Source organism: Miscanthus floridulus, chromosome 7, assembly GCF_019320115.1.
Source record: "Miscanthus floridulus cultivar M001 chromosome 7, ASM1932011v1, whole genome shotgun sequence".
Classification (NCBI taxonomy): Eukaryota; Viridiplantae; Streptophyta; class Magnoliopsida; order Poales; family Poaceae; genus Miscanthus; species Miscanthus floridulus.
Genome location: NC_089586.1, coordinates 109,990,930 through 110,014,983, shown reverse-complemented (window position 1 = coordinate 110,014,983; position 24,054 = coordinate 109,990,930). Strand labels below are relative to the sequence as shown.

The window sequence follows — 24,054 nt, the reverse complement described above, 5'->3', positions numbered from 1 at the left end:
TCTCAGCGTATTATACTTGCTCTTAAACGTGCGAGGGCAGGGCAAAAGCTGTGATTCCAGAATTCAGCGTCTAATAGAAACTGTTAGTCGCTGAATTCTCACTCTTGGTAGTAGGAGAATTCTTACTCTCATCGAGAGAGGATGACACTAGGAGTTGGGGCAATTTTCTTGTCTATTTCTCACACAAGCTCACACAAATGCCATGTGAGCATCATAGCCCCACAAGGACCATGACCATGTGAGCATCATAGCCCCACAAAGACCAGCCACACATGAGACTTATCCATCATTCTCCCCCTAAGTCTTGTGCGTCATCTTGTGGGAGAGTTGAACCATCCCGGTCCTGGAGCAGAGCTCAAGGAACTTGATCCTCCCAAGGGGCTTGGTGAGCAGGTCCGCAAGCTGGTCCTTGGTGTTGATGTAGCTCGCCTTGATGCTCCCTTCCTCCAAACAGCTTCGGATGAAGTGGTACCTCACCCGGATGTGCTTGCTGCGTTCGTGGAACACGGGGTTCTTTGCCAGGGCCAGAGCGGACTTGCTGTCCACCCTGAGCTCCACCGCTCTAGTGTCTCTGCCGAGGAGATCACCAAGCAGTCGAGCGAGCCAGAGCGCCTGAGTCGAAGCGGTGGAGGCCGCTATGTACTCGGCCTCGCAGCTGGACAGGGCCACCACCTGCTGCTTGACCGACTGCCAGCTAACGAGGCACTTGCCGAGGAAGAAGAGGATCCCGCTCGTGCTCTTGCTGGTGTCGATGTCGCCGGCGTGGTCGCTGTCGCTGTACCCGACGAAGTGTGCCGCCCCAGGGCACCTTGGGTAGTAGAGGCCGTGGTCGAGAGTCCCCGTAACGTAGCGGATGATCCTCTTCACAGCCTGCTGGTGCTCCGTCGTCGGTCGCTGCATGAACCGACTAACGTAGCCGACGGAGAATGCCAAGTCCGGCCGTGTGTGGGCGAGGTAGCGAAGGCTCCCCACAAGACGCCGGTACTGCGTAGCGTCCACCTCCTCCGTCGTGCTGTCGCGGCTCAGCTTCAGCCTCTCCTCCATCGGAGTGAGAGCTGGGTTGCAGTCGGTGAGCCCAGCTAGCTCAACGACGCGCTTAGCGTAGGCGGTCTGTCGAAGCGTGATCCCAGAGTCATCCTGGTGTACCTCGATTCCCAGGTAGAAGGAGAGAGGCCCCAGGTCACTCATCTGGAAGGTGGCCTTCATCTCTTCCTTGAATGCCGCCACCTCCGCATCCTTGGTGCCGGTGATCACCAAGTCGTCGACGTAGACACCCACCAATAGGGCATTACCTCCATTGCCCCATCGGTAGATGGCCGCCTCGTGCGGGCTTTGCTCGAAGCCCATCCCCTTTAGCGTGGAATCCAGCTTGGCATTCCACGCCCTCGGTGCCTGTCGCAAGCCATAGAGGGCCTTGCGCAGGCGGAGCACCTTGCCCTCCTTGCCGGGGATCGCAAATCCCGGCGGCTGGTGCACGTAGACCTCCTCCTTCAAGTCGCCGTTAAGGAACGCCGACTTGACGTCCATGTGATGAACACGCCAGCCCTCCTGGGCAGCTAGCGCAAGGAGGAGTCGCACGGACTCCATCCGTGCCACGGGAGCAAAGGCGTCGTCGAAGTCGACCCCCTCCTGCTGCACGAAACCTCGTGCCACCAAGCGAGCCTTGTGCTTGACGATGGCACCGGCTTCATCCCTCTTCAGCTTGTACACCCACTTAAGGGTGATCGCGCGATGACCACGAGGAAGGTCAGCAAGCTCCCAGGTGCGGTTCTTCTCAACCGCATCCATCTCCAACTGCATCGCGGCGCGCCATGCCGCGTGTCTCTCGGCCTCTGCGAACGACCGAGGCTCGCCGTCGTCACACGCAAGGTGCAACTGCGCCTCCAGGTCCTCCAGGTCATGAGGCACCAGTCCCGGCACCAACTGGTCGCCGAGAAGGTTCTCCATCGTACGGTACCGCAACGGCTCGCCGTCGTGGTACGCGTCGATGCGCTCCTCGTCGTGAGAGAGCGGAGTAGCGAGCTCAACCGGGCTATGCTCGACACGAGCTGGTGTTGGAGTAGACGTGCCCAGAGAGGTGCCTGTCGGTGCTGGAGTGCGTGGCGTTGCCGGCTGTGGTGAAGCCGGCGAAGAACTCATCGCTGCCGAGGTCCTGGCTGGAGAGCGTGGAGCTGTCGGAGTAGCAGGCGCCGGGGTCGGTGGAGGCTCGGGGACTGGGGTAGACGCGCTCGCCGAAGAAGAGCTGCCTACTCCCCCAGCTCCCTCGAAGTGGACGTACTCGACAGTGAAGTCGTCGTAAGTCGGAGCCGAGCCATCGTCCACCGCCTTGTCCCACGCCCATCCTCGCCCTTCGTCGAACACAACGTCGCGCGCCGTGCGCACACGCTGTGTCTTCGGGTCGAGGATGCGGTAGGCCTTCGAGCCCTCCGCGTAGCCGATGAACACTCCCGGAGTGCTCCTGTCGTCGAGCTTGCTGATGTGGCCAAGCTCCTTGGCGAACGCGAGGCAGCCGAAGACCCGCAAGTGGGAGACCGCCGGCTTGCGCCCATGCCAAGCCTCGTACGGCGTCCTGCCGTCGAGCGCCTTGGTAGGCGAGCGGTTGAGGATGTAGACGGCCGTCACCACCGCCTCTCCCCAGAAGACAGCCGGCATCCCCCTCTGCTTGAGGAGGGCCCGAGCCATCCCCACAACCGTCTGGTTGCGCCGCTCGACGACGCCGTTCTGCTGCGGGCTGTACGGCGCGGAGTAGTGGCGCTGAATGCCCTCGTCAGCGCAGTACGACGCGAATTCAGCCGCCGTGAATTCGCCGCCGTTGTCGGTGCGCAGCACGCGCAGCTTGCGGCCGCACTCCGCCTCCGCAGAAGCCTGCGCGCGTCTGATGGCGTCCGCAGCCTCTCCCTTGCTGCCGAGGACCATCACCCACATGTAGCGGGAGAGGTCGTCGACGAGCAGCAGGAAGTAGCGTCGTCCTCCCGGTGTGGCCGGTGCCACCGGGCCACACAAGTCCCCGTGCACGAGCTCGAGCCTCTCCTTGGCTCGAAAGCTCGCCTGCTGGGGAAAGGGGAGTCGCCTCTGCTTCGTCAACACGCAGACGTCGCAGAGCTGCTCCACATGGTCGAGGCACGGCAGGCCTCGCACCATCTCCGTGGCACTGAGCCGCTTCAGGGCCTCAAAGTGAAGGTGCCCGAAACGCTCGTGCCACTGCCACGCCTCGTCGTCCCGACGAGCAGCGAGACAGAGGGGTTGTGCCACCTGCACGTTAAGGACGTAGAGTCGATTTGCGCTTCTGGATACCTTGGCAAGAAGGCGACGACGACGATCCCAAATCCTCATGACTCCGTCCTCAACCACCACGCGCGAACCGTTCTCATCCAGCTGTCCCAAGCTGATGATGGAGTTCCTCAACGCGGGGATGTAGTAGACTCCGGTGAGCAGCCTGTGCTCACCAGACACGGCGGTGAAGATGATGGAGCCGACGCCCTTGATCTCCACGCCGGAGGCATCCCCAAACTTGACGGAGCCTCGGACGCTAGAGTCAAGCTCGGTGAAGAACTCCCGTCGACCGGTCATGTGATGGGTGGCGCCGGTGTCGAGGCACCACCCGTCAGTCTTGTCGTTGCCGGAGCTGTCGCCGAGGAGGGCGTGTGCTTTTGGCCCGTCAAGGTGGAGGAGAGCCGCTGCGGCCGGTGCCGCTGGAGGTAGCTCGATGCTGGCATGTGCCATGAACAGAGCCGGCTCCTCCTCCTCCGCCTGTGCGACGTGGGCCTGGCCGCGTCGTGGCTGTCGACAGTCCTTGGCCCAATGGCCAAGCTGGCCGCAGTTGCGGCAGGCGTCGTCTCGTGCCGGCTTGTGCCTGCCGGCGGCGCTGCCCTGGGCGCCTCCGCGAGCATCACCCTCGGCACGTCCTCGCGCCCCGGCCTGGGCGTCTCTGCGCGCCTTACGTGGCTTGCCACGCTTGCGGCCGCCTGTCGCGGAAGAAGGCTCCCCCTTCCTCCGGTCACCCTGGCTGGCAAGCCACTGCTCCCGAGTGAGAAGGAGCTTCCCGCCAGTGGTGATGGGCCCTGAGAGGGACTGTGGCTCATCACTATCGACGACCTTGAGGCGACCTATCGCCTCCTCGATCGACATCGTGGAGAGATCCAGCAGCGACTCGATCGAGCGAGCCATCTGCTTGTACTTCTCGGGGACGCAACGGAAGAGCTTTTCGACAGCTCTCTCCTCGCCGTAGGTGTCGTCGCCGAACTGCACCATCTTCTGCAACAAAGTGTTGAGACGGAGAGCAAAGTCATCAACGTCCTCACCTAGCTTGAAAGCCAGGTTCTCCCACTCCTTGCGAAGTGCCTGCAGTGTGGACTTGCGGGCGCGGTCGCTGCCGATGCGTGCCGCAGCGATGGCGTCCCAAGCCTCCTTGGCAGTCCGCTTGCTGGTAAGCGAGAACTGCATCTCGGGCGGGACTGCAGCGATGAGAGCATCCAGCGCCCGTCGATCTAGGTCGTAGTCGACGTCGCCGTACCGGACTGCCTCCCACATGTGCCGCACCTGGAGCTTTACCCTCATCACCGCAGCCCACTCGACGTAGTTGGTCTTGGTGAGGGTAGGCCACCCACCGCCGGGACCGACGTCCCTGACAACAGCCTGGAGCCCGTGGTAACCACGGTACCGATCCGGGGAGAGAGAGCCACGCTGCCTGTGAAGGCCGCGCTCTCCATCGACCCGTCGGTACCGATCCGGGGAGAGAGAGCCACGCTGCCTGTGAAGGCCGCGCTCTCCATCGACCCGTCCGCCACCGTTGCCGTGCGCGCCTCCTCCAGGAGCGCCGCCGCCGAGTGCGCGCCTCCTCCAGGAGCGCCACCGGCGCGTCCGCGCCTGTCTGGGCTGCCGCCGCGCTCGTGGGCGTGCGCGGCTGCCCCAGGAGCGCCACCGCCGTGCGCGCCTCCTCCAGGAGCGCCGCCAGCGGTCCGCGCCTGTCTGGGCTTGCCGCCACGCTCGTGGACGTGCGCGGCTGTCCACTGCGCCGCCCGCGCTCGCGCTGCCTCCCTCTCTAGCAGCTCGAGGTCCGCGTCGGCGGTGTCGTCAGCGGAAATGGAGCTGCCGATGCTGCCGCGCAGAGCCTCGACCTCCGCCGCGCGCACGCGTGCATTCGCCGCCGCCGCTGCTCCGCCTCCGCTCTGGCTGCTGCCAGCTCCGCCGCTGCTAGCCTCGACGCCCTTGCCGCCGCCGCAGCGGTCTCTGCCGCCGCTCGCTCGCGTTCCTCTGCCGCGGAAAGTTCGGCCTCCTGCGACGCCGCGTGCTCGAGGCGACCGAGCGCTGAGACTGCCCTGCGGACATGACGCGCTACCGGGGGGCTGCTGCGTGGGGAGAGGGCTGCTTCAGACGAGCTGGGAGAGGAGTGAACAGGAGCGACCGGAGGAGCTGCTGCTGCCAACAGCTGGGGCTGTTGTGGGGCTAGGAGAGAAGATGAGCAAGAGATGCTCAGGCTACAGGATAATACGGCTTTGATACCACTTGTTAGTCGCTGAATTCTCACTCTTGGTAGTAGGAGAATTCTTACTCTCATCGAGAGAGGATGACACTAGGAGTTGGGGCAATTTTCTTGTCTATTTCTCACACAAGCTCACACAAATGCCATGTGAGCATCATAGCCCCACAAGGACCATGACCATGTGAGCATCATAGCCCCACAAAGACCAGCCACACATGAGACTTATCCATCAGAAACATGGTGCAAACTGTGGACAATATGATTATACGAGCTGCAGGCACTTACAGATATACGGTGTTACAGCTCTTTGAATACATGTATGTAGATGTAGCAATTAACAGAATACATGCTGTTTTTCTTCAGTTCCTTAGTGGAGCTCACATTGCATTTGGTGTCAGGACCATCCAACATCATAGAAGAGTTGTTAAGTCTCACAAAACCAACGAACATAAACCTTATCTGTCATCTGTCAAATCTCTCTCGTGACTAACCTAACTGCTCCTACAAGGGCAGAGTACAATTTTACACGATAAATCAAGATCATTTTCTGTGATATTTCACTCTTTTTCCTGCGTTTTCTGTATCCATAGTTCCAGTAAGAGGGGGTACCTAAACGAAGTTGTATAGATCAAACGCCTCCAAATTCTCATGACTCGTGTGGCACATCCCACACCCTAGAAAGAGATATAAAGGGCACATTCTTTGCAACATGAGAAGGACCATCGATTGACTCCGATGCACATTTTACATAAGATACTCCGATGCCAGCCAGTTTTTCTCTGTGCCGTGCCCAGGTCACAAGGTATAAACCAGAGATGATTAGAAGTCCTCCAATAATACTGCAAACAAATAATGCCGATTATACATCAGAGTTTGGATCAAAAGGTGAGAAACAGGAGTAGAAACCAGTAAGTTCACTGATGTACCACATCTGTTTACCTGACACTCTGGAACAGTCTTCACACAAAAAATGAAAGGAAAGGCTAGGTGATTGAAAAGTAGAACAAATGATAACTTCATCTTACCTTCCAAGGTAAATTGGGCTTCCCAGAAAAATCATAGACAATAGAGCAGAGACCACTGGCTGAAGAGGGTTATAAAGTGCCACCATAGCAGGACCCAATATTTTGTTGGACCATGTCAATAGGACATAACTAAGAGCAGATGCCATGACTCCCTGGAATATGGAAGAAATGTGGAGTTTGAGTAGCATAAGGCATGCATCATTGCATCAAATACTTAATTCATGGCCTACAAGACCAGTGCAAAGTGCAGCCATAGTTTCCTCCATACAAAGCACAGATACAGAATCTCAAATTCATAGTCACATACACGAGATCTTACTCCACTGCATCAGTACCAAGTACTAAAAGTTAAGTTATCACATGTATAAGATAGCATATGCATTTGAAGTAAGAATGTTACATGCAAAATGACACCCTAGGAAGCCATAAGAACAGTAAATAATTGAGAACTTACAGCATATACAACAGCAGCAAACTCAGATTGAGTCAAACTCCAATCACGTTTATCGGTTGTTGCAAAAACTCCTGAAATGACCATTAAAACCACTCCAAAGAAGTATGAGTATGCAGTGAGTGACAGACTTGAAGGATACTTCACCAAAATTGGAGCCTGATACATCAAGGCACGGACAAGATAAGAATAACAGTTAAGAGAGCTTTCTGTGAAACATAAATATACTAAGAAAGTGAAAGGCAAACTCAAATGCAAGCATGTGGCATAAGATAATGTTAATCCAATGATGTCAGATAGATTATCTCCTTTTATAAAGACTAATTCGAATCACTACAGCAACTTAAATTTATCTCCGCCCATGATAAATCATCTACTCCCTCCGTTCCATTTTATCTGGCGCAAGTTAGAATGACACGGTCTCCTGGCTTACACTTTGACCATTCATTTGCTTTATACTATATTATTTATGCTTATAAATTTGTAATCATTGGATAGTATAATTCCTTACAAATCTAATCATATAAAGTTTGTATTATATAGTTAAAAATTATTAGCCTAATTATTGATCAAAGTTTTTAAAGTTTGAATCTTGATATGCGTGTGCGCCAGATAAAATGGAACGGAGGTAGTAACTGTTATCTAAATCTAGGGCCAAATTCAATATTGAATGCTCTGAATCTCTGATCAGCGGCTGGCTACATAGCATGTATGTGTGATCCTTCTAGAAGAAATAAGGTAAACTTTCATCATTGTTACAGCTGCAATGCAGCAAGGGTGCCAGGACTCCAGGAGGGAAGGCTGCCAGCAAGCTATTAAGGCTGAAACGTATATCAAAATACAGCGCTCTCTGTAGACTCAATCCATATAATTCTTCCTCTTAAATTACTGGTAGAACCCAAAGAGACATGCAGAACTCAACTGGGTCGACATTTGATTGGAAATTAAAAACTTAAAGTACCAAGCATCCCAAATGTTAGACAACAACAAAGTATCTCAGCAACCTGAAAATGACAAATACCTGCAAAGCAAGATAAATAGCCATACATAGACAGTTCCCTATCAAGCACAGCACTCCAATGTGCCACTTTTCCAGCCCAAATGCCATGAACAAAGATATTAGAGGTCCGGCAGGCTCAGGCTGCGACATGTCAGCTATAACACCATGATTATGAACTTCAAGAAGCTCAAGCTCGCTGCTACCAAACACAGCTGGGCCTCTGTAGAGCACCATGAGAACAGCTCCCAGCACACAAACGAGTGTGCCACCTATCTTGGCCCTGCCCTCGTTTGAGACCAAGCTCACCGTTTCGGTCCTGAAACACACGGGGTGTTTTAAGTTCAAAAGCAAGTATGAATGTGAATCTGTGTGGAGTGTCGCGATTGAGAGACTGACCCCATGATGAGGGCCAGGATGAAGGTGAAGGCAGGAATAGACGGCTGAATGGCGGCCGCGTAGGTGGGGTTGGTGTAGCTGAGGCCAAGCAAGAACAGCAGCTGGTTCCCAAAGACGCTGCAAACCAAACAAAGGATGCATCAGAGCACGGAATTCCGCAGGCAAAGCAGTAAGCACTACATTGCGGATGAATCCCCTTTGTTCTAGCCGACTTGAGTGAGCTGGTGGCTTACCCAGTGAGCCCGAGAAGGAAGAATGAGCCGACGAGGCGCCAGGTGAGAGGCGGCGGGCGCGCCTGCGCAGGCGAGACGCGGTGCTGGAAGAAGGCGAGCGGCGCGAGGACGGAGAGGGCGAGGAGGTCCCGGAAGACGCAGAAGACGACGCGGTTGACCCCAACGTTGAGCGCCTGCTTGGCGATGACGTGGTACCCAGCGTAGACGAGCTGCACGCCCACCATCGTCAAGTGCGCCCGCCTCCCCTCGCCGTCACGTTCCCGCGCCGCCATCCCCCGCCGATCTCGATCTCCCTCCGCCTCCGGTGGGCGGTCGCCCTCCCTTGCCCTTGCCGTCCACTTCACTTCTGGTGGGCTCGTGTTGGGCTGCTCTTCATCGTTGTTGCAATGGGCTAGTTTATATGGAAGCAGGCCGTTATTTTCCAAATTTTCGGGCCCACGCCTCGGCTCATCGCTTACCTACAGTCAGGTCCATTGGGCTTGCCTGTTGATACTAGGTGGATCGGGTCGGACTGTCAGTGAAAGCATATCATCTAGGAAAAAATCCAGCATTACCTCCCTCAATTTTCGCTGAAGTTAGTTTTTCCTCCCTGAACTCCAAAACTGGTCTAAATACTTTCCTCAACTTTTAAAACCGTTCATTTTACCTCTCTGACCCGATTATAAGCGGTTTTAAAGGCGTTTTTGTATTTTTCTTTTTTATTTATTTTGGTCGAATCTTTGAAAAATCATAGTAAATCAAAGAAAAATCATAAAATGATAATTTTAATTTTGTTTGACTCCAAATGAGTAGATCTACATAGTGAACTTATAGTATGGTATGCTTTAGTATAAAGTTTTTGTTGTAGTTTTAGATCTATATTTTTTTGTAATTAAATAAAATAATTTATAGTTGTAATTTCTATGGCACCATTGTGGTAAAATTTTTATGGTGGACTAACCATTGTATGCTTAAACTATAGTAAAAAATTCATACTCATAGGATCATGTATAATTTAATTATAGATTTTATTTAGGTTTATGTTTATTAAATATAAATAAATCTATAATTAAGCTATACATGATTCAATGAGTATAAAATGTTTACTATAGTTCAATCATACAATAATTAGTCCACCGTAAAAATTTTATCATAATTGGACCATAAAAACTGCAACTATGAATTATTCTAATTAATTACGGAAAAGTATAAATATAAAGCCACAACAAAAAAAACTTTGTACTAAAGCATACCATATTATATGTTCACTGTGTAGATCTACTCATGTAGAGTCCAACAAAATTAGATTTTCTATTTTATAATTTTTCTGTGATTTACTATAATTTTTTAAAGTGTCGGATTCATAAACCCAGGGTCCCTCACGAACCAACTTTCCAACAAAGGCTTGGCTCAGCAGGCAACGTTGCAAACAACGCGCAACTCATGGGCTGACCCAAGTACCTAAATGACAGGCCAGAAGGACGATCTAATCACCGATCGGAAGGCCTGGCCGAGAAGGAATGGCGTCCGTTTTTGACTCCGGCCCACCTCTTCGACCGAAGCGCTCACTTCGGTCTCCAGCCCGCCTCCGGACGGTATCTCCGACCGGAAGTGATGAGGACATGACACCCATGCATATGACTATATTTGGTGCATGGAATGGAGGGGAAGGAGGCCAACAAGGGTGTCCAAGTCAAGAAGGAAGCCCGAGGCTAATTCGGTTCGAGTCCCCGAGGTGGAGGCCCAAAGCAACTCAAGTTCGAGTCTGCCTCGGAATTTAGGACCAGTCTACCTTAAACTGGTCACCCAAGATGCATTCGGACTCTATTTTCAATGATCCACATATGGATGGAAAGATAATTTGATAAGGAAGCTAATCAAGTGTTTTCACGTCAAAAGCTCTTCGGAATCAATAGGAATTGTCGAAACAAGTCAACATCCAGAATCTGCCAACGTGCTGCGACACCTTCTTTTGGTCCGTTGGACCGTGTATCGTGTTTGGGCCCATTAGGGGGCGCGTCTAGGGTAGGCGACGACCCTAAGACCTTTATAATCATACGCCACCGCCGTTATTAGATTTTGAGTTTTGCTTAGATTATTCTATCAAGAACGGTTTCGTCGTTCATCGGTTTGTGAGACCCCAACTTCATGAGATAATCTTTCATCAGCAATTTGATTGTGTTCTTTCTTGTTCTTACTTGTGTTCTTCGTTGTGCAGCCAAGGATTAGCCTTCTTGGCGAGGTCAACCTGGTCCATGACTTGGTTAATAACCAGAGGAGCTGTGGTGCTAAGATTGCAAGGTTCGATCTTTTGATCTGAAGCCGGATCGGTGTGTCATTCTCCGCCACAACGATAGTTACCATCACCTGACGGAAGATCGGGATCCCCGTCTCCATTAAGTGGTAATCAAAGCTAAGATATACCGTCAGGTTCACATTTATTCCCTAGTTTGAGTGTTTTGTAGCCGTCCCATAGTCCAGTGCCATACTCGTTTTTCTTGTCCTAGAACCTTCCGCGCCATAGCCTTTGCATATTTCAGTTTTAGAGTCCGTCATGTTGAGTTTGTGTCCTGGTCGAGGTCTTGTTGCTGGTTAGATCGTGTTAGAGTCCAGTCATATGTTTTCCCCCATCGTTTCCATCAAATCTTTGCTGTTGTGACCAGTTTTACGCACATTGTTCCTGTTTTGTCCTCTAATTCGGAGTCAATTCTTAAAACTGGTCTAATTTTCGCATACGAACTCTGATTTTGATGTTCCATATATCAAAATCGATCAGAAAAAAAATTGGATCTGTCCATCCCCGCTCTATCGGGGTTCAAAAATTTTAAATTAGTCAAAAAGTGGTCACAAGATCCTCTTTTCGTGGTCACAAGGTTTTTGTTGATTTTGAGCAAGTTTCTTGAAAATTCCACAGGCCACGTCTTACACTTGTTTGAGCTCATATTTTCTGTGGTTACTTCTTTTATGCTCCTAAGTAAAGGAAAATATCAAAAAAATAAAATAAAAAAGTCAAAATCCCAAAAAACAACGACATCCCAAACAATAGAAAAAAAGAGAGGGGCAAAAGAGGAATAATATCTAGAGGAGCACAAAGAGAAGACCAAAGTGAGTTGTGTTAGCGTGTCCTGTCTGGTTCCTTGTTTGTATTGCTGTTTTCATCCACCATACTTGTTTTTCATACACATGTCACCTTGCTATCCACCATACTTTTATCACACACCTGGTACTTGAAATATTTTAGATTAGCAACGAGAACAAGTACTTTGGACTATAATTCAGCATTACTTTCTGTTACTGACTTGTATGCCAGATATACATATTACTCTTTGTGTGCCTTCCAAGCTCCACAAATTCTTCAGATCAGTACAGAAAAGGGGCTTTGCAATCTCGGTACCACTGCCTCACAGGTATCACGAACCAGTCGCCGGTTGTACCGCCACTGCTTGCGTTGGTAAAAACTTTGTAAGAGCTTGGTTCTTCCACTTGCTATGAAAAGTGACACCACTGCAACCACGTAGTCATTTGGTAGGGATAACTTTCACCGTTTGTTCCTTGTTTTTGTGTTTACAATGATAGGTTGTTCGTATCCACCGACTTATGATGGTATAGGTGCTGATGAGTACATAGAGTGGGAAATTGACATCGATAACATATTTGCTACTCGCTTTATGTGTCTAAGGAGGAAGGTAAAAATACAGCTAGTGTTTTGCGACATTCTGCTTTATCTTGGTGGGAGTCTTTAGATCTTTTTGATAAACCTCAAACTTAGAATGATATGAAACTTCTTATGCGAGAAACCTTTGTTAATCCACCTCCTGTTGTGACTTCGTATGTTGAGGTGCACCATTTAGAGGAAGAGTCTATTGTTATTCCTCTTGCTATGACTAACCTTCTGCAGAATAATGTACATAAGCGAGAGGATGACGTGGAAGAAAATGAGAAGCTCACAACCTCATATGCAAATTCAGAACCATCACTTCACCATGCACCTATTACTCCTGCTGAGAACACAGGTAATGCCCATGGTCCTACACTCATGGAAGGTAAAAATTGTCTTAATGTACTAAATTGTTCCACAAACGATGCTGTCATAGAGCAATTGTCAGTGGAACCCTCTCTTGATTTATCTTTGTCCCATGATAATTTACTTGATGTTCCTTGTGACAAAGATGAATTGGTTGAAGATGCTTCAGTTTTATGTCTTGGAACCAGTGACTTGTGCTAAAAATAAACATGTTATTCATATTGCTACTAAAATTAATGAGTTCAAACTATTGTCTTCTTTACATACTTTGGGTTACATTGAATTTGATGTTTTGTGTAACCTAGATTATTTGGAAGAGAGTCTTTTTAAATATGCTGATTTGTCTTGGTTTTCTAAACACACATATCATGTTATTGGCAGATATAACAACAAGGGACAATACATGATACATCGAGTATACATTCATAATAATATGAATTCTTCTTTTGTTGTACAAGATTATGATCGTTTAGAGGGCAGCCATAATAATACAAACATTTTCTCATGTTCCTTAAAGAAACAAGTTCACTTCCAAGAAGGGGAGCATTGCTAGTTGCTACCTATGTCTGCTCGACCATCTATTCCTGCATTGTCTTTGGTTAGTTCTAATCTTTTGCAGGATAGTGTTGACATACATCGTGTGCATTCGGATCATGGAGTCTACATGCTTGCTAAAATTTTTATGCGAGATGACATGCTTGAAACTTGGAAATATGGTCACATTCCTTCTCACAGTTATTTCAGTTTTCTTTGTCCTCGCAACTCCATTCTCCTTTATGTTGTGCAGAATCAGTTTCAAGCACAATCGACGTCGAGGACGGCTTTTCATCAAGAAGGGAAGAATAATGAGGACATGACACCCATACATATGACCATGTTTGGCACATGAGATGGAGGGGAAGGAGGCCAGCAAGGGTGTCCAAGTCAAGAAGGAGGCCCGAGGCTAATTTAGTTCGAGTCCCCGAGGTGGAGGCCCAAAACAACTCAAGTTCGAGTCTGCCTCGGAATCAAGGACTAGTCTACCTTAAACTGGTCACCCAAGACGCATCCGGACTCCATTTTCGATGATCCACATATGGATGGAAAGATAATTTGATAAGGAAGCCAATCTAAGTGGTTTAATGTCAAAAGCTCTTCGAAATCAACAAGAATCATTAAAACAAGTCAGCATCCAGAATCTACAAGGGTGCTGCGACATCTTCTTTTGGTCCGTTGGACCGTGTATCGTGTTTGGGCCCATTAGGGGGCATGTCCAGGGTAGGCGACGACCCTAAGACCTTTATAATCATACACCACCACCGTCATTAGGTTTTGGGTTTTGCTTAGATTATTCTGTCAAGAATAGTTTCACCGTTCATCGGTTTGTGAGACCCCAACTATATGAGATAATCTTTCATCTACAATTTGGTTGTGTTTTTTCTTGTTCTTGCTTGTGTTCTTTGTTGCGCAGGCAAGGATTAGCCTTCTTGGTGAGGTCAACCTGGTCCGTGACTTGGTTAATAACCAAAGGAGCTGTGGTGTTAAGATTGCAGGGTTTGATCCTTCGATTTGAAGCCGGATCGGTGTGTTATTCTCTGCCACAACGATAGTTACCATCACCTAACGGAAGATCAGGATCCCCGTCTCCATACTGCAATCTTAGCACCATAGCCCCTCTGGTTATCAACCAAGTCATGGACCAGGTTGACCTCGCCAAGAAAGCTAATCCTTGGCTGCGCAATGAAGAACATAAGCAAGAACAAGAAAGAACACAACCAAATTGCTGATGAAAGATTATCTCACGAAGTTGGGGTTTCACAAACCGATGAACGACGAAACTGTTCTTGATAGAATAATCTAAGCAAAACCCAAAACCTAATGATGGTGGTGGCATATGATTATAAAGGTCTTAGGGTCATCGCCTACCCTAGACGCGCCCTCTAATGGGCCCAAACACGATACACGGTCCAACGAACCAAAAGAATGTGTCGCAGCTACCTAGCATATTTCTGGATGCTGACTTGTTTCAACGATTCCTGTTGATTCCGAAGAGCTTTTAATGTGAAACCACTTGTATTGGCTTCCTTATCAAATTATCTTTCCATCCATATGTGGATCATCAAAAATGGAGTCTGGATGCGTTATGGGTGACCAGTTTAAAGCAGACTGGTCCTAGATTCCGAGGTAGACTCGAACTTGAGTTGTTTTGGGCCTCCACCTCGGGGACTCGAATCGAATTAGCCTCGGGCCTCCTTCTTGACTTGGACACCCTTGCTGGCCTCCTTCCCCTCCATCCCATGTGCTAAACATGGTCATATGCATGGGTGTCATGTCGTCATTAGGAAGGCCTAGCCAAAACACAGCTTCTGACTCTGACTCGCGTCTCCGACCGGAGATGCGTCAAACCCTTGCTCACTGCTCTTCTCCGACTGACACGATTAGAGCCGACTAGGACCAACCAACCGGGGATACCGGCTTGGTAAGGACCAAGAAATAGACGAAGAAAGTAAGGCAGGGCGCACAAGTCAAACCTCAATACCGGGGACCGTACCCTGTACACCTGTAGAAACAGTACTCTATGACCTCCCAGGCATGACAAAACCCAAGAAGTGTTGTAGGCGCTAATATTTTCTCCTACAGTATTATGAGCGTCATTAACTCTCATATGGTAAGGCTCCCCCACATGCCTCTGGACATCGACAGTGTTGTGGGCGCCGGCATTTACCGTACCAAGCGAACATGGTAAAACCCCATGCATTCCTCTAGGTATCAACAGTATGGCAGGCGCCGACGTCTGCCATACCCGAAGAAGACAACATGACCTTCCATGTGCATCTGACATTCGACAGTATTGTCGACGCCTACCATCATCCTATACCCACTGGCATGGGAAACAAGGCTTAGTAGCATACGTACTCTCTCTCTCACTTGTAAGGCCATCCCCTTCATCTATAAAAGGGATGCACTCTCTCCCAACAAGTAGGTTGATTGGATTGATCAGTTCACTAGTCCACAACAACAGAACCTCTAGATTCAAATCCTGAGCACACGCTCAAACACTTAGCACATAGTGGGGCTCCTATCACTCTTGGCTCCTCTGACCAGAGTTCGACCAGACCTCTTGTACCCCCTATTTTTCTCCTTCTTGTTTGTAAGCCAACTACAAATTTTGAGCACCTAGGCTTAGGAATAAAGTCACCGACCGACTCAAACTAGACATAGGGCATATTGCCTGAACTAGTATAAACCCTGTGTCATTGAGTGCTAGGCCACCTCCGATCACAACGTATGGCAAAACTACAAATATTTACGTGTTTGTCACTTTTTGCACCGACAGTTGGTGTCGTCTGTGGGGAAGACGTTGTACGTTCAACACTTTTTGGTCATCGGATGGCCCATTTTTCTACCACCTTCGCCATGGTGGGCTCAAGCGATACTACTCGCTTCGGCTCACTAGAGTTTCCCATACTCCCACCTATTGGGATGTGGGTTCCACCCATCTTCAAGCCGTCCCAGGCCTTCCTCTTTGGAAGCCTGAACTTCGTCACCGACCGGCTTGGCATACTACACCTCCGTGAGGATGCACTCATTCCGGCGCCCATCAGAGGGGCGCCCTCCATCGGCTCTGGGACGCACAATGATTTCAACGATGAGGCATCTATACTTTATTCTAAGCAAACTCTCTACTCAAATCCTGCTATGAGTAATATGCATACTATTTTTTACTATCTTCTGTCGATTATCTGAAGGGACCATATTAATCGCACCACGAACACCGTATGATCGGTTTCCCTATGGCTTCGCATCCCCAGCGGACGTGTGCGCTCAGGGGCTCCAAAGGACGCTGGTGCCATCCCCTCTCACATCCAAATTTATGGGAATGGCGAGCTATGCTCCTACCACTTTCCACGAACTCCTGCATGATGAGGGTGAGAGCGATGACTTTAGCATCGATGATGTGGCAACTAGCCACTGTCTATCCCAGGAGTGCGCTATGGTGAACACTCTGGGACAACCACCTATGGTTCCAGAGTCTATGTAGACTCACACCCCTCTAGACCCACGTACGGGGGCCCTCATGTTTGCACAAGAGCACATCGAGGAACTATGACAACAATGGTAGAACCAGCCGCCACCTACCTCGGCGCGCTTAGTGTGACACGTTGCGCCCCATGCGCATGACCTGGCAGGCGGTGCCTGAGGTCACGCTCGCTAGGTCCAACATGACATCATGAACGAGGGGAACGATCCCCCACAGTTCGCTCAGGCAAACCAGAACATCGTTGCTGCGGTAATGCTTCTGCATTGCGTTCCCAAGCCCATCGACCCCTAGGAGTGGGTAGTCTACTAGAACCTCGGGGTGCTGGTAGAAACCATCACCGTTCAATAGGTGGAAAGCTCTGCATCATGACTCTGACATGCGCCCTCTCTCCCTATCGGGGGAGTGGGGACGTGCCAGACGGATCGCTCCATCCGCTCACCGCTATAGCCACCAAGTACGGCTCAGGAGGCAGCGGCCGCGCTTGCTCTACACCGACCGTCGGTACATGAACGGCCTAGTTGTAAGGTCGAGATGGTAGACTAGAGGGGGGGTGAATAGTCCTTTCTAAAATTAATCGTGTCGGCTAACCGAAACAAGTGCGGAATTAAAACTATCGGCCTAGCCAAGACTACACCCCTCTATTTATGTTCTCTAGCACCTTCCAAAGATACTAATTAAGCAACAAAGGTGTCAGGCTAGCTAGAGCTCACCTAACCAATTCTAGAAGTAAGGTCACACAAACCTTGCCACTAGTACTTTAAGCAACAAGGGAGATCCTACACAAGCTAGTAAGCAAAAGCACAAAGCCACCTAAGCTCACTAGCAATGCCCAATAACAAGGCAACCAATGCCAAATTAGAGAGCACAATTACTTAGCTACACAAACTAAGTGATGCGACTAACAAATTTATACAAACTAAATTAGCCACGCAAGGGAGCTACTTCTATGCTACATAAGCAAGAAGGTAACTAGTAAGCTACACAAGCTAACTAATTACAAGAGCAACTACACAAGCACAATGTATATGAAATATAAATACAAGCTTGTGAAAGGGGATTGCAAACCAACAGGAAGAATAAGGTGGACACGGTGATTTTTCTCCCGAGGTTCACGTGCTTGCCAACACGCTAGTCCCTATTGTGTCGACCGCTCACTTAGTGGTTCGGCGGCTAATTGGCATCACCCGCCAAACCCACACGTTGGGCATCACAAGAACCTACCCCAAAAGTGATGGTAGCTCAATGACACGCTTTACTAGAGTTGCTCTTCGTAGCTCCCACGGGGCAAGCACAATGCCCCTCACAAAGCTCTTCTCCGGAGCACCGCACAAGCTTCTTGTGGGCTTCGACAGAGACCACCACCAAGCCATCTAGGAGGTGGCAACCTCTAAGAGTAACAAGCACCACCGGCTTGCAACTTGATCAGCTAGTGCCACTTGATGCAACCTCACGATGCAATCGCACTAGAATCACTCTCTCACACAATCGGATGATCACTATCAAGCATATGTGAGATGGAGGGCTCCCAAACACTCTCAAGCATAGACACAAAGTCCCCTAAGGTGCTCAGCACCAGCCATGGCTGAGGCCACCTTCTATTTATAGCCCCATGGGCTAAACTAGCCATTACCCCTTCACTGAGCAAAACTCGGGACGACCGAACGCTCTGGTCATATTGACCAGACGCAGGACCTCAGCGTCCGATCAACGGATTCTCGCCACATGTCGCCTCCATTCAACTTCAGTCACTTGATCTCAACGGTCAAGTGATGACCGGACGCAGCGGCACAAACTGACCGGCCACAGCAATCCCAGTGTCCGGTCATTTCTAGTAAGGTACCAGTCATGACCGGATGCGTCTGATCGGTCATGACCAGACACAACATCAGTGTTCGGTCCTTCTCCAACTTTTCTGTGTCGCCAATGTCACCGTACATTAGCCTGATCGGATGCACCCTGCCAGCGTCTAGTCACTTCCAGCGCTAGTGTCCGGTCGAAGACCGATGCCTGCACGCTCTCTGCCACCACTGACCAGACGTAGGACCCCAGCATTCGGTCACCACATGACCAGCATCTGGTCCACTCTGTGAAACCCTATCTTTTCTATATAGGGCGCCGGTGGAGTTTCAAACCCTTGTTGCCTCTGTTTCATCGCCGAGTTGATCCACATCAACTCTAACTTCATCTCCTTTGTAAATATGCCAACACTAAGACGCTCGTAGCGTCATCAGCAACCTGCATTAGGCCTGGCATGATGATAATGTCCACCAAACGGCGATGAGGGTAGGCGACACGGGTCCTGACCTAACTAGGCATGGTCACCGGCCAGACGACCGGAGTCCTAGCCCTGAGGGCCTAGGACCACGGGCCTTTGATCGGCATATCTAGAGAGCGCTAGTCCCACAACGCTTCCGATCGCCCACCAATATCACCAAGTACACTAGGGAGACAAACCTCGGTATTTGGCTCAAAGATTTCCGGCTCGCCTACCGAGCCAAAGGAGTGGATGATGACTATTTCATCATTCAGTATCTATCCATCTGCGTGGGGGAACATGTTCGGTCATGGCTTGAATTCCTCCCGCATGACAGCATCCGCAACTAGGCAGACCTCAAGAGGGTCTTTGTCAGAAATTTCTAGGGGACGTATGTTCACCCTAGAAACTCCTGGGACCTCAAGAGCTACTAGCAGGAGCCCAGTGAGTCCCTGTGGGATTACATCCATAGGTTCTCCCAATGATGCAACTCCCTCCCTAATGTCGTCGACGCAGACGTCGTCAGTGTATTCCTCTCCAGGATGACTTGTGAGTCCCTGATCCACAAGCTTGGCTGCTTGAAGCATCGTACCACCCATGACCTGCTCGATGTCGCCACTAACCATGCCTCCGGTGAGGACACGATCGGAGTGGTCTTCAATGGAGGCTGGGACAAAGGTAAGACCAAGTGCATAGACCAAGACAAGGCCCCTCCACACAAAGGGGCAAGAAGAACAAAAAGGATCGGCGCTGATTAGACAACACCGTGTTGGTCGCCGCGGCTGATCGCACGGGCAAGCAGCTCTAGTAGGGACTGCCTAACCACTTCAACAAGCTCATGGATAGCCCATGCACCAACCACGCCTACCCTATTAAATACCTCTACAAGGACTACGAGCTCCTCAAATATTTCCTACAATAGACCGGTGGGCCAAAAGAAGGAGATGGCAAAGAGGTGGCAACCAAGAAAGGTGGCACGGCGGGCAAGGATGGAGACGGCTTCCTCGATCCTGAGGAATGCATCATGATCTTTGGTGGATCCAACGCCATCTGATCCAAGTGCTAGCATAAGGTGCGCTATAGGGAGGCATGCACTGCCGAGACGGCCGTCCCCTCCTTCCTCAGCTGGTCGGAATCTCCGATCACCTTCGATCAGAGGGACCATCCCTCCCACGTCGCAAGACCAGGACGTTACCCGCTCGTCGTCGACCCCATCGTCTACAAGAAGCGACTCACCAAGGTGCTAATGGATAGAGGCAGTGGCCTCAACATCCTCTACATCGACACCCTCGAGGCCATGCGCATCCCCCGGTTGTAACTCCACCTAGCGGGCTCTCCCTTCCACGGGGTGATTTTAGGAGCACAAGCATACCTGCTCGGGCAGATCGACCTACCTGTCATGTTTGGCAACAGAGCCAACTTCTGCTCTGAGGTCCTCACCTTCGAAGTGTGGACTTTCTAGGGTCCTACTATGCCATCTTGGGGTGGCCATGCTATGCCAAATTTATGGCAATCCCCAACTACACCTACCTCAAGCTGAAGATGCTAGGACCGAACAATGTCATCACCATGAGCAACGCCTTTTTGCATGCCTTCACGTGCGACCGCGGGCATTTTGAGCTCGCCACCACTGTCATCAACTCATCCGAGCTTCCATGACTTGAGGAGTCATCGACCCTAGCAGTCCTAGACCGCAACAAACTAAACTCCTCGACGGCCTTCTGCCCGCTCGAGGAAACCAAGGTGGTGGGAATCGACCCCACAGACCCAACCAAAACAGTGTGGATCGGGACCCAGCTCCTAGCCAAATAGGAATGTGAGCTCGTTAATTTCTTGCACGCTAATCGCGATGTCTTCGTGTGGAAGCCATCCGACATGCCGAGCATACCGCGGGACATCACCGAGCACGCGCTGCACCTCATCTTGGGCTCAAAGCCCGCTAAGCAACGCTTGTGCCATTTCGACTATGAAAGGCATAGGGCCATAGGCAAAGAAATCACCAAACTCCTGGCAGCCAGATTTATCAAAGGTATTCCACTCTGACTGGCTTGCCAATCATATTCTTGTTAAAAAAGAAGATCAAGAAATAGAGAATGTGCGTTGATTATACTGGCCTCAATAAAGCGTGTCCAAAGGATCACTTTTCTTTGCCACGCATAGACCAGATAGTTGACTCCACCTCAAGTTACGAGATCCTCTCCTTCCTGGATGCCTACTTGGGCTATTACCAGATCATGATAAAAGAGTCTGATCAGTTCACAACCTTGTTCATCACCCCGTATGGTTCGTACTGCTACGTAACCATGCCTTTTGGCCTAAAAACGCTAGCAGCACCTATAAAAGGTGCATGCAATAATGCTTCACCGACCAAATCGACCTGCTCAATCAGCTTGATCAAGCTGAGCAGCCAAGACCAACAATCGCCGTCTATGTTGATGACATAGTAGTCAAAACGACTCAAGCTTGTGACCTGATCACAAACTTGGCTGCAACGTTTGCGAACCTCTAAAGGTTCAACATCAGATTGAATCCTAAGAAATGTGTTTTTGGGGTTCCAAAGGGGAAGCTGCTATGATACATTGTGTCCAAGCGTGGCATCGAGGCCAACCCCAAAAAAATCATGACCATTTCCAACATGGGCCCCATACACAACGTCAAGGACGTGCAAAGGCTCACTGGCTGTCTGGCCGCTCTGAGTCGATTCATCTCTTGGCTCAGCAAATGAGGGATGCCACTCTACAAGCTTCTCAAAAAGATAGATGCCTTCATCTGGACTGAGGAAGCTCAGCAGGCTCTAGAGAGCCTCAAAGTGTCCCTAACATTGGCTCCAATCCTCGTCGCTCCCGAACGAGGAGAACCCCTCCTCCTCTACGTCATGGCCAACAACCATGTGGTAAGCGCCGCCCTGGTCGTTGAAAGGGAGGAACCGGGACACCACCTTAAGGTCCAGCAGCCCATATACTTCATCGGGTAGGTACTCACCAACCCCAAGGTTCGATACCCCTAGGTGCAGAAGCTCCTATATGCCATGCTAATGGCGACCTAGAAGCTCCTACACTACTTCACCGACCATGAAGTCACGACCGTCACTTCATATCCGCTCGGAGACATCGTCCACAACCTCGACACCACGGGATGGATCTCCAAGTGGGCACTCGAACTCATGGGCCATGACATTAGGTATATCCCCCATACCACCATTAAGTCCCAAGCTCTCGTGGATTTTGTTACCGAATGGACAGAGGTCTAGCTATCGACCCTAGACATCACCCATGAGTACCGTACAATGTACTTTGATGGGTCCATCATGGCGCCCGGATCGGGGGCTAGAGTGGTTCTGATCTCCCCAGATAGGAGAAGGCTTCGCTATGCCATCCACCTCCACTTTTTAGCCTCAAACAACACCACGGAGTATAAGGCCCTCATCAATAGACTATGCATCGCCATCAAACTTGGTGCTACATGACTCTATGTTCATGGCGACTCAGAGCTGGTCATCAATCAGGTCATGAAGGAGTCCTCCTACAAAAGCCCCCGCATGGTGGCATACTACCAAGAGGTGCGCAGGCTCGAGGACAAATTCTAAGGAATCGAGCTGCATCACGTCCCCTAAAAGGACAACGATGCCGCCGATTTTCTTGCAAAATTGGCCGCCAGGTGGGATCCGTCCCTGAGTGGGGTCTTCATCAACGATCTCCATGAGTCGCCCGCTTGTGTCCTAGAAGGTCCAATCCAGACACACCTCAACGTCAAGCCAGCGCCCGAGGGCTTTGACCCCGATGCCAAGTCGGTGCTTGGGGGCTCTGACCCCAATGCCTCTATGACAACGTCACCTGCTGATGTCGCCATATTGGCACTTGATCAAACCGACTAGCAAGCGCCGCTACTCGCCTACCTCCTCGAGGAGGATCTTCTGCTCGAAAGGACTAAAGCCCGATGGATCGCTTGACATGCGAAGACCTTCGTCGTGCTCGGTGATGAACTCTACAAACGGAGTCCATCGGGGTGCTCATGAAGTGCATCCCCACCAACTAAGGGAAGCAGCTCCTCCACGAGGTCCATGACAGGATTCGCGGACATCACGTGGCCCCGAGGTCGCTGGTCAAAAAAGCCTTTCACCAAGGTTTTTATTGGCCCACCACACTATGAGATGTAGAGGAGGTCGTCTGCAGGTGTGAGGGATGCCAATTCTATGCTCAGCAAACTCATTTGCTGACACAGGAACTTCAACCCTTCCCCATCACCTGGCCATTCATTGTCTAGGGCCTCGATATGGTAGGACCCCTCAAAAAGGGCCCAGGCAGTTTCACTCACCTACTCATAGCAGTCGACAAGTTCACCAAGTGGATAGAGGCGAAGCCCTTCACCAACATCCACTCAGAAGAGGTGGTCAAATTTTTCCTCGACATCATCTACCGGTTCGGCATTCCTAACTGTATCATCACTGGCCATAGGACTAACTTCATCAAAAAGAAGTTCCTAGACTTCAGTAATGGATACGACATTAGGATCGACTGGGCCTCGGTCGGACACCCATGTACTAATGATCAGGTCGAGCGTGCCGATGGCATGGTCCTCCAAGGACTTAAGCCACGTATCTTTGACCGACTTAACAAGTATGCCAGACAATGGGTTGTAGAGGTCCCAGCGATCCTCTAGAGCCTGAGAACGACCCCAAACCGATCCATAGGGTTCACACCCTTTGTCCTGGCCTATGGAGCTAAAGCAGTACTGCCCTCTGACCTCGACCACGGTGCCCCAAGAGTGAAGGCTTTCGACCGTGATTGAGCCGTAGAGGCTCAGCAAGACGCGGTCAACCTGCTTGAGGAGGCCCGTGAGATGACCGTCATATGCTCTGCTTGCTACTAGCAAACTTTCCATAGGTACCATGAAAGAAAGATCAGGGGGAGGATCCTCGAAGTCGGTGATCTCGTACTTAGTAGGACCCAGTCAACGAAAGAAAAACACAAACTCTCTCCACCATGGGAAGGACCCTATATGGTAACCGAAGTGATCCGACTAGGCACCTATTGACTAGAGGACGACAATGGAAATGTTCTCACCAAACTTGGAACATTGAACAACTATGTTGTTTCCCCCCCTAAATTTGGTCTTACCGCTTTTTAGTCAAACACTTCCTCCTGTAAAGCACCCCAGCCCAAACACTTTCAGCCTGGGTCACTCGGGGG

At 50.5% G+C, this 24,054-nt stretch overlaps 1 protein-coding gene across 2 annotated transcripts; it reads right to left on the bottom strand.

Annotated features, from left to right (window-relative positions):
- Nucleotides 1–5,719: 5,719 nt before the first annotated feature.
- Nucleotides 5,720–8,931, bottom strand: LOC136464237 (WAT1-related protein At5g45370-like). Of its 2 annotated transcripts, XM_066463199.1 has the most exons (7): nt 8,588–8,931; nt 8,355–8,471; nt 7,980–8,274; nt 6,962–7,117; nt 6,508–6,659; nt 6,092–6,321; nt 5,720–5,983 (listed from the first exon to the last, which is right to left on the bottom strand). In XM_066463199.1, the coding sequence occupies exons 1-6, from the start codon at nt 8,857–8,859 to the stop codon at nt 6,129–6,131; spliced, it is 1,185 nt and encodes a 394-aa protein (XP_066319296.1). In that variant the 5' UTR covers nt 8,860–8,931; the 3' UTR covers nt 5,720–5,983; nt 6,092–6,128. The 2 variants fall into 2 exon arrangements, with proteins under 2 accessions (XP_066319296.1, XP_066319295.1); XM_066463198.1 differs by having other exon boundaries at nt 5,720–6,321.
- Nucleotides 8,932–24,054: the final 15,123 nt, after the last annotated feature.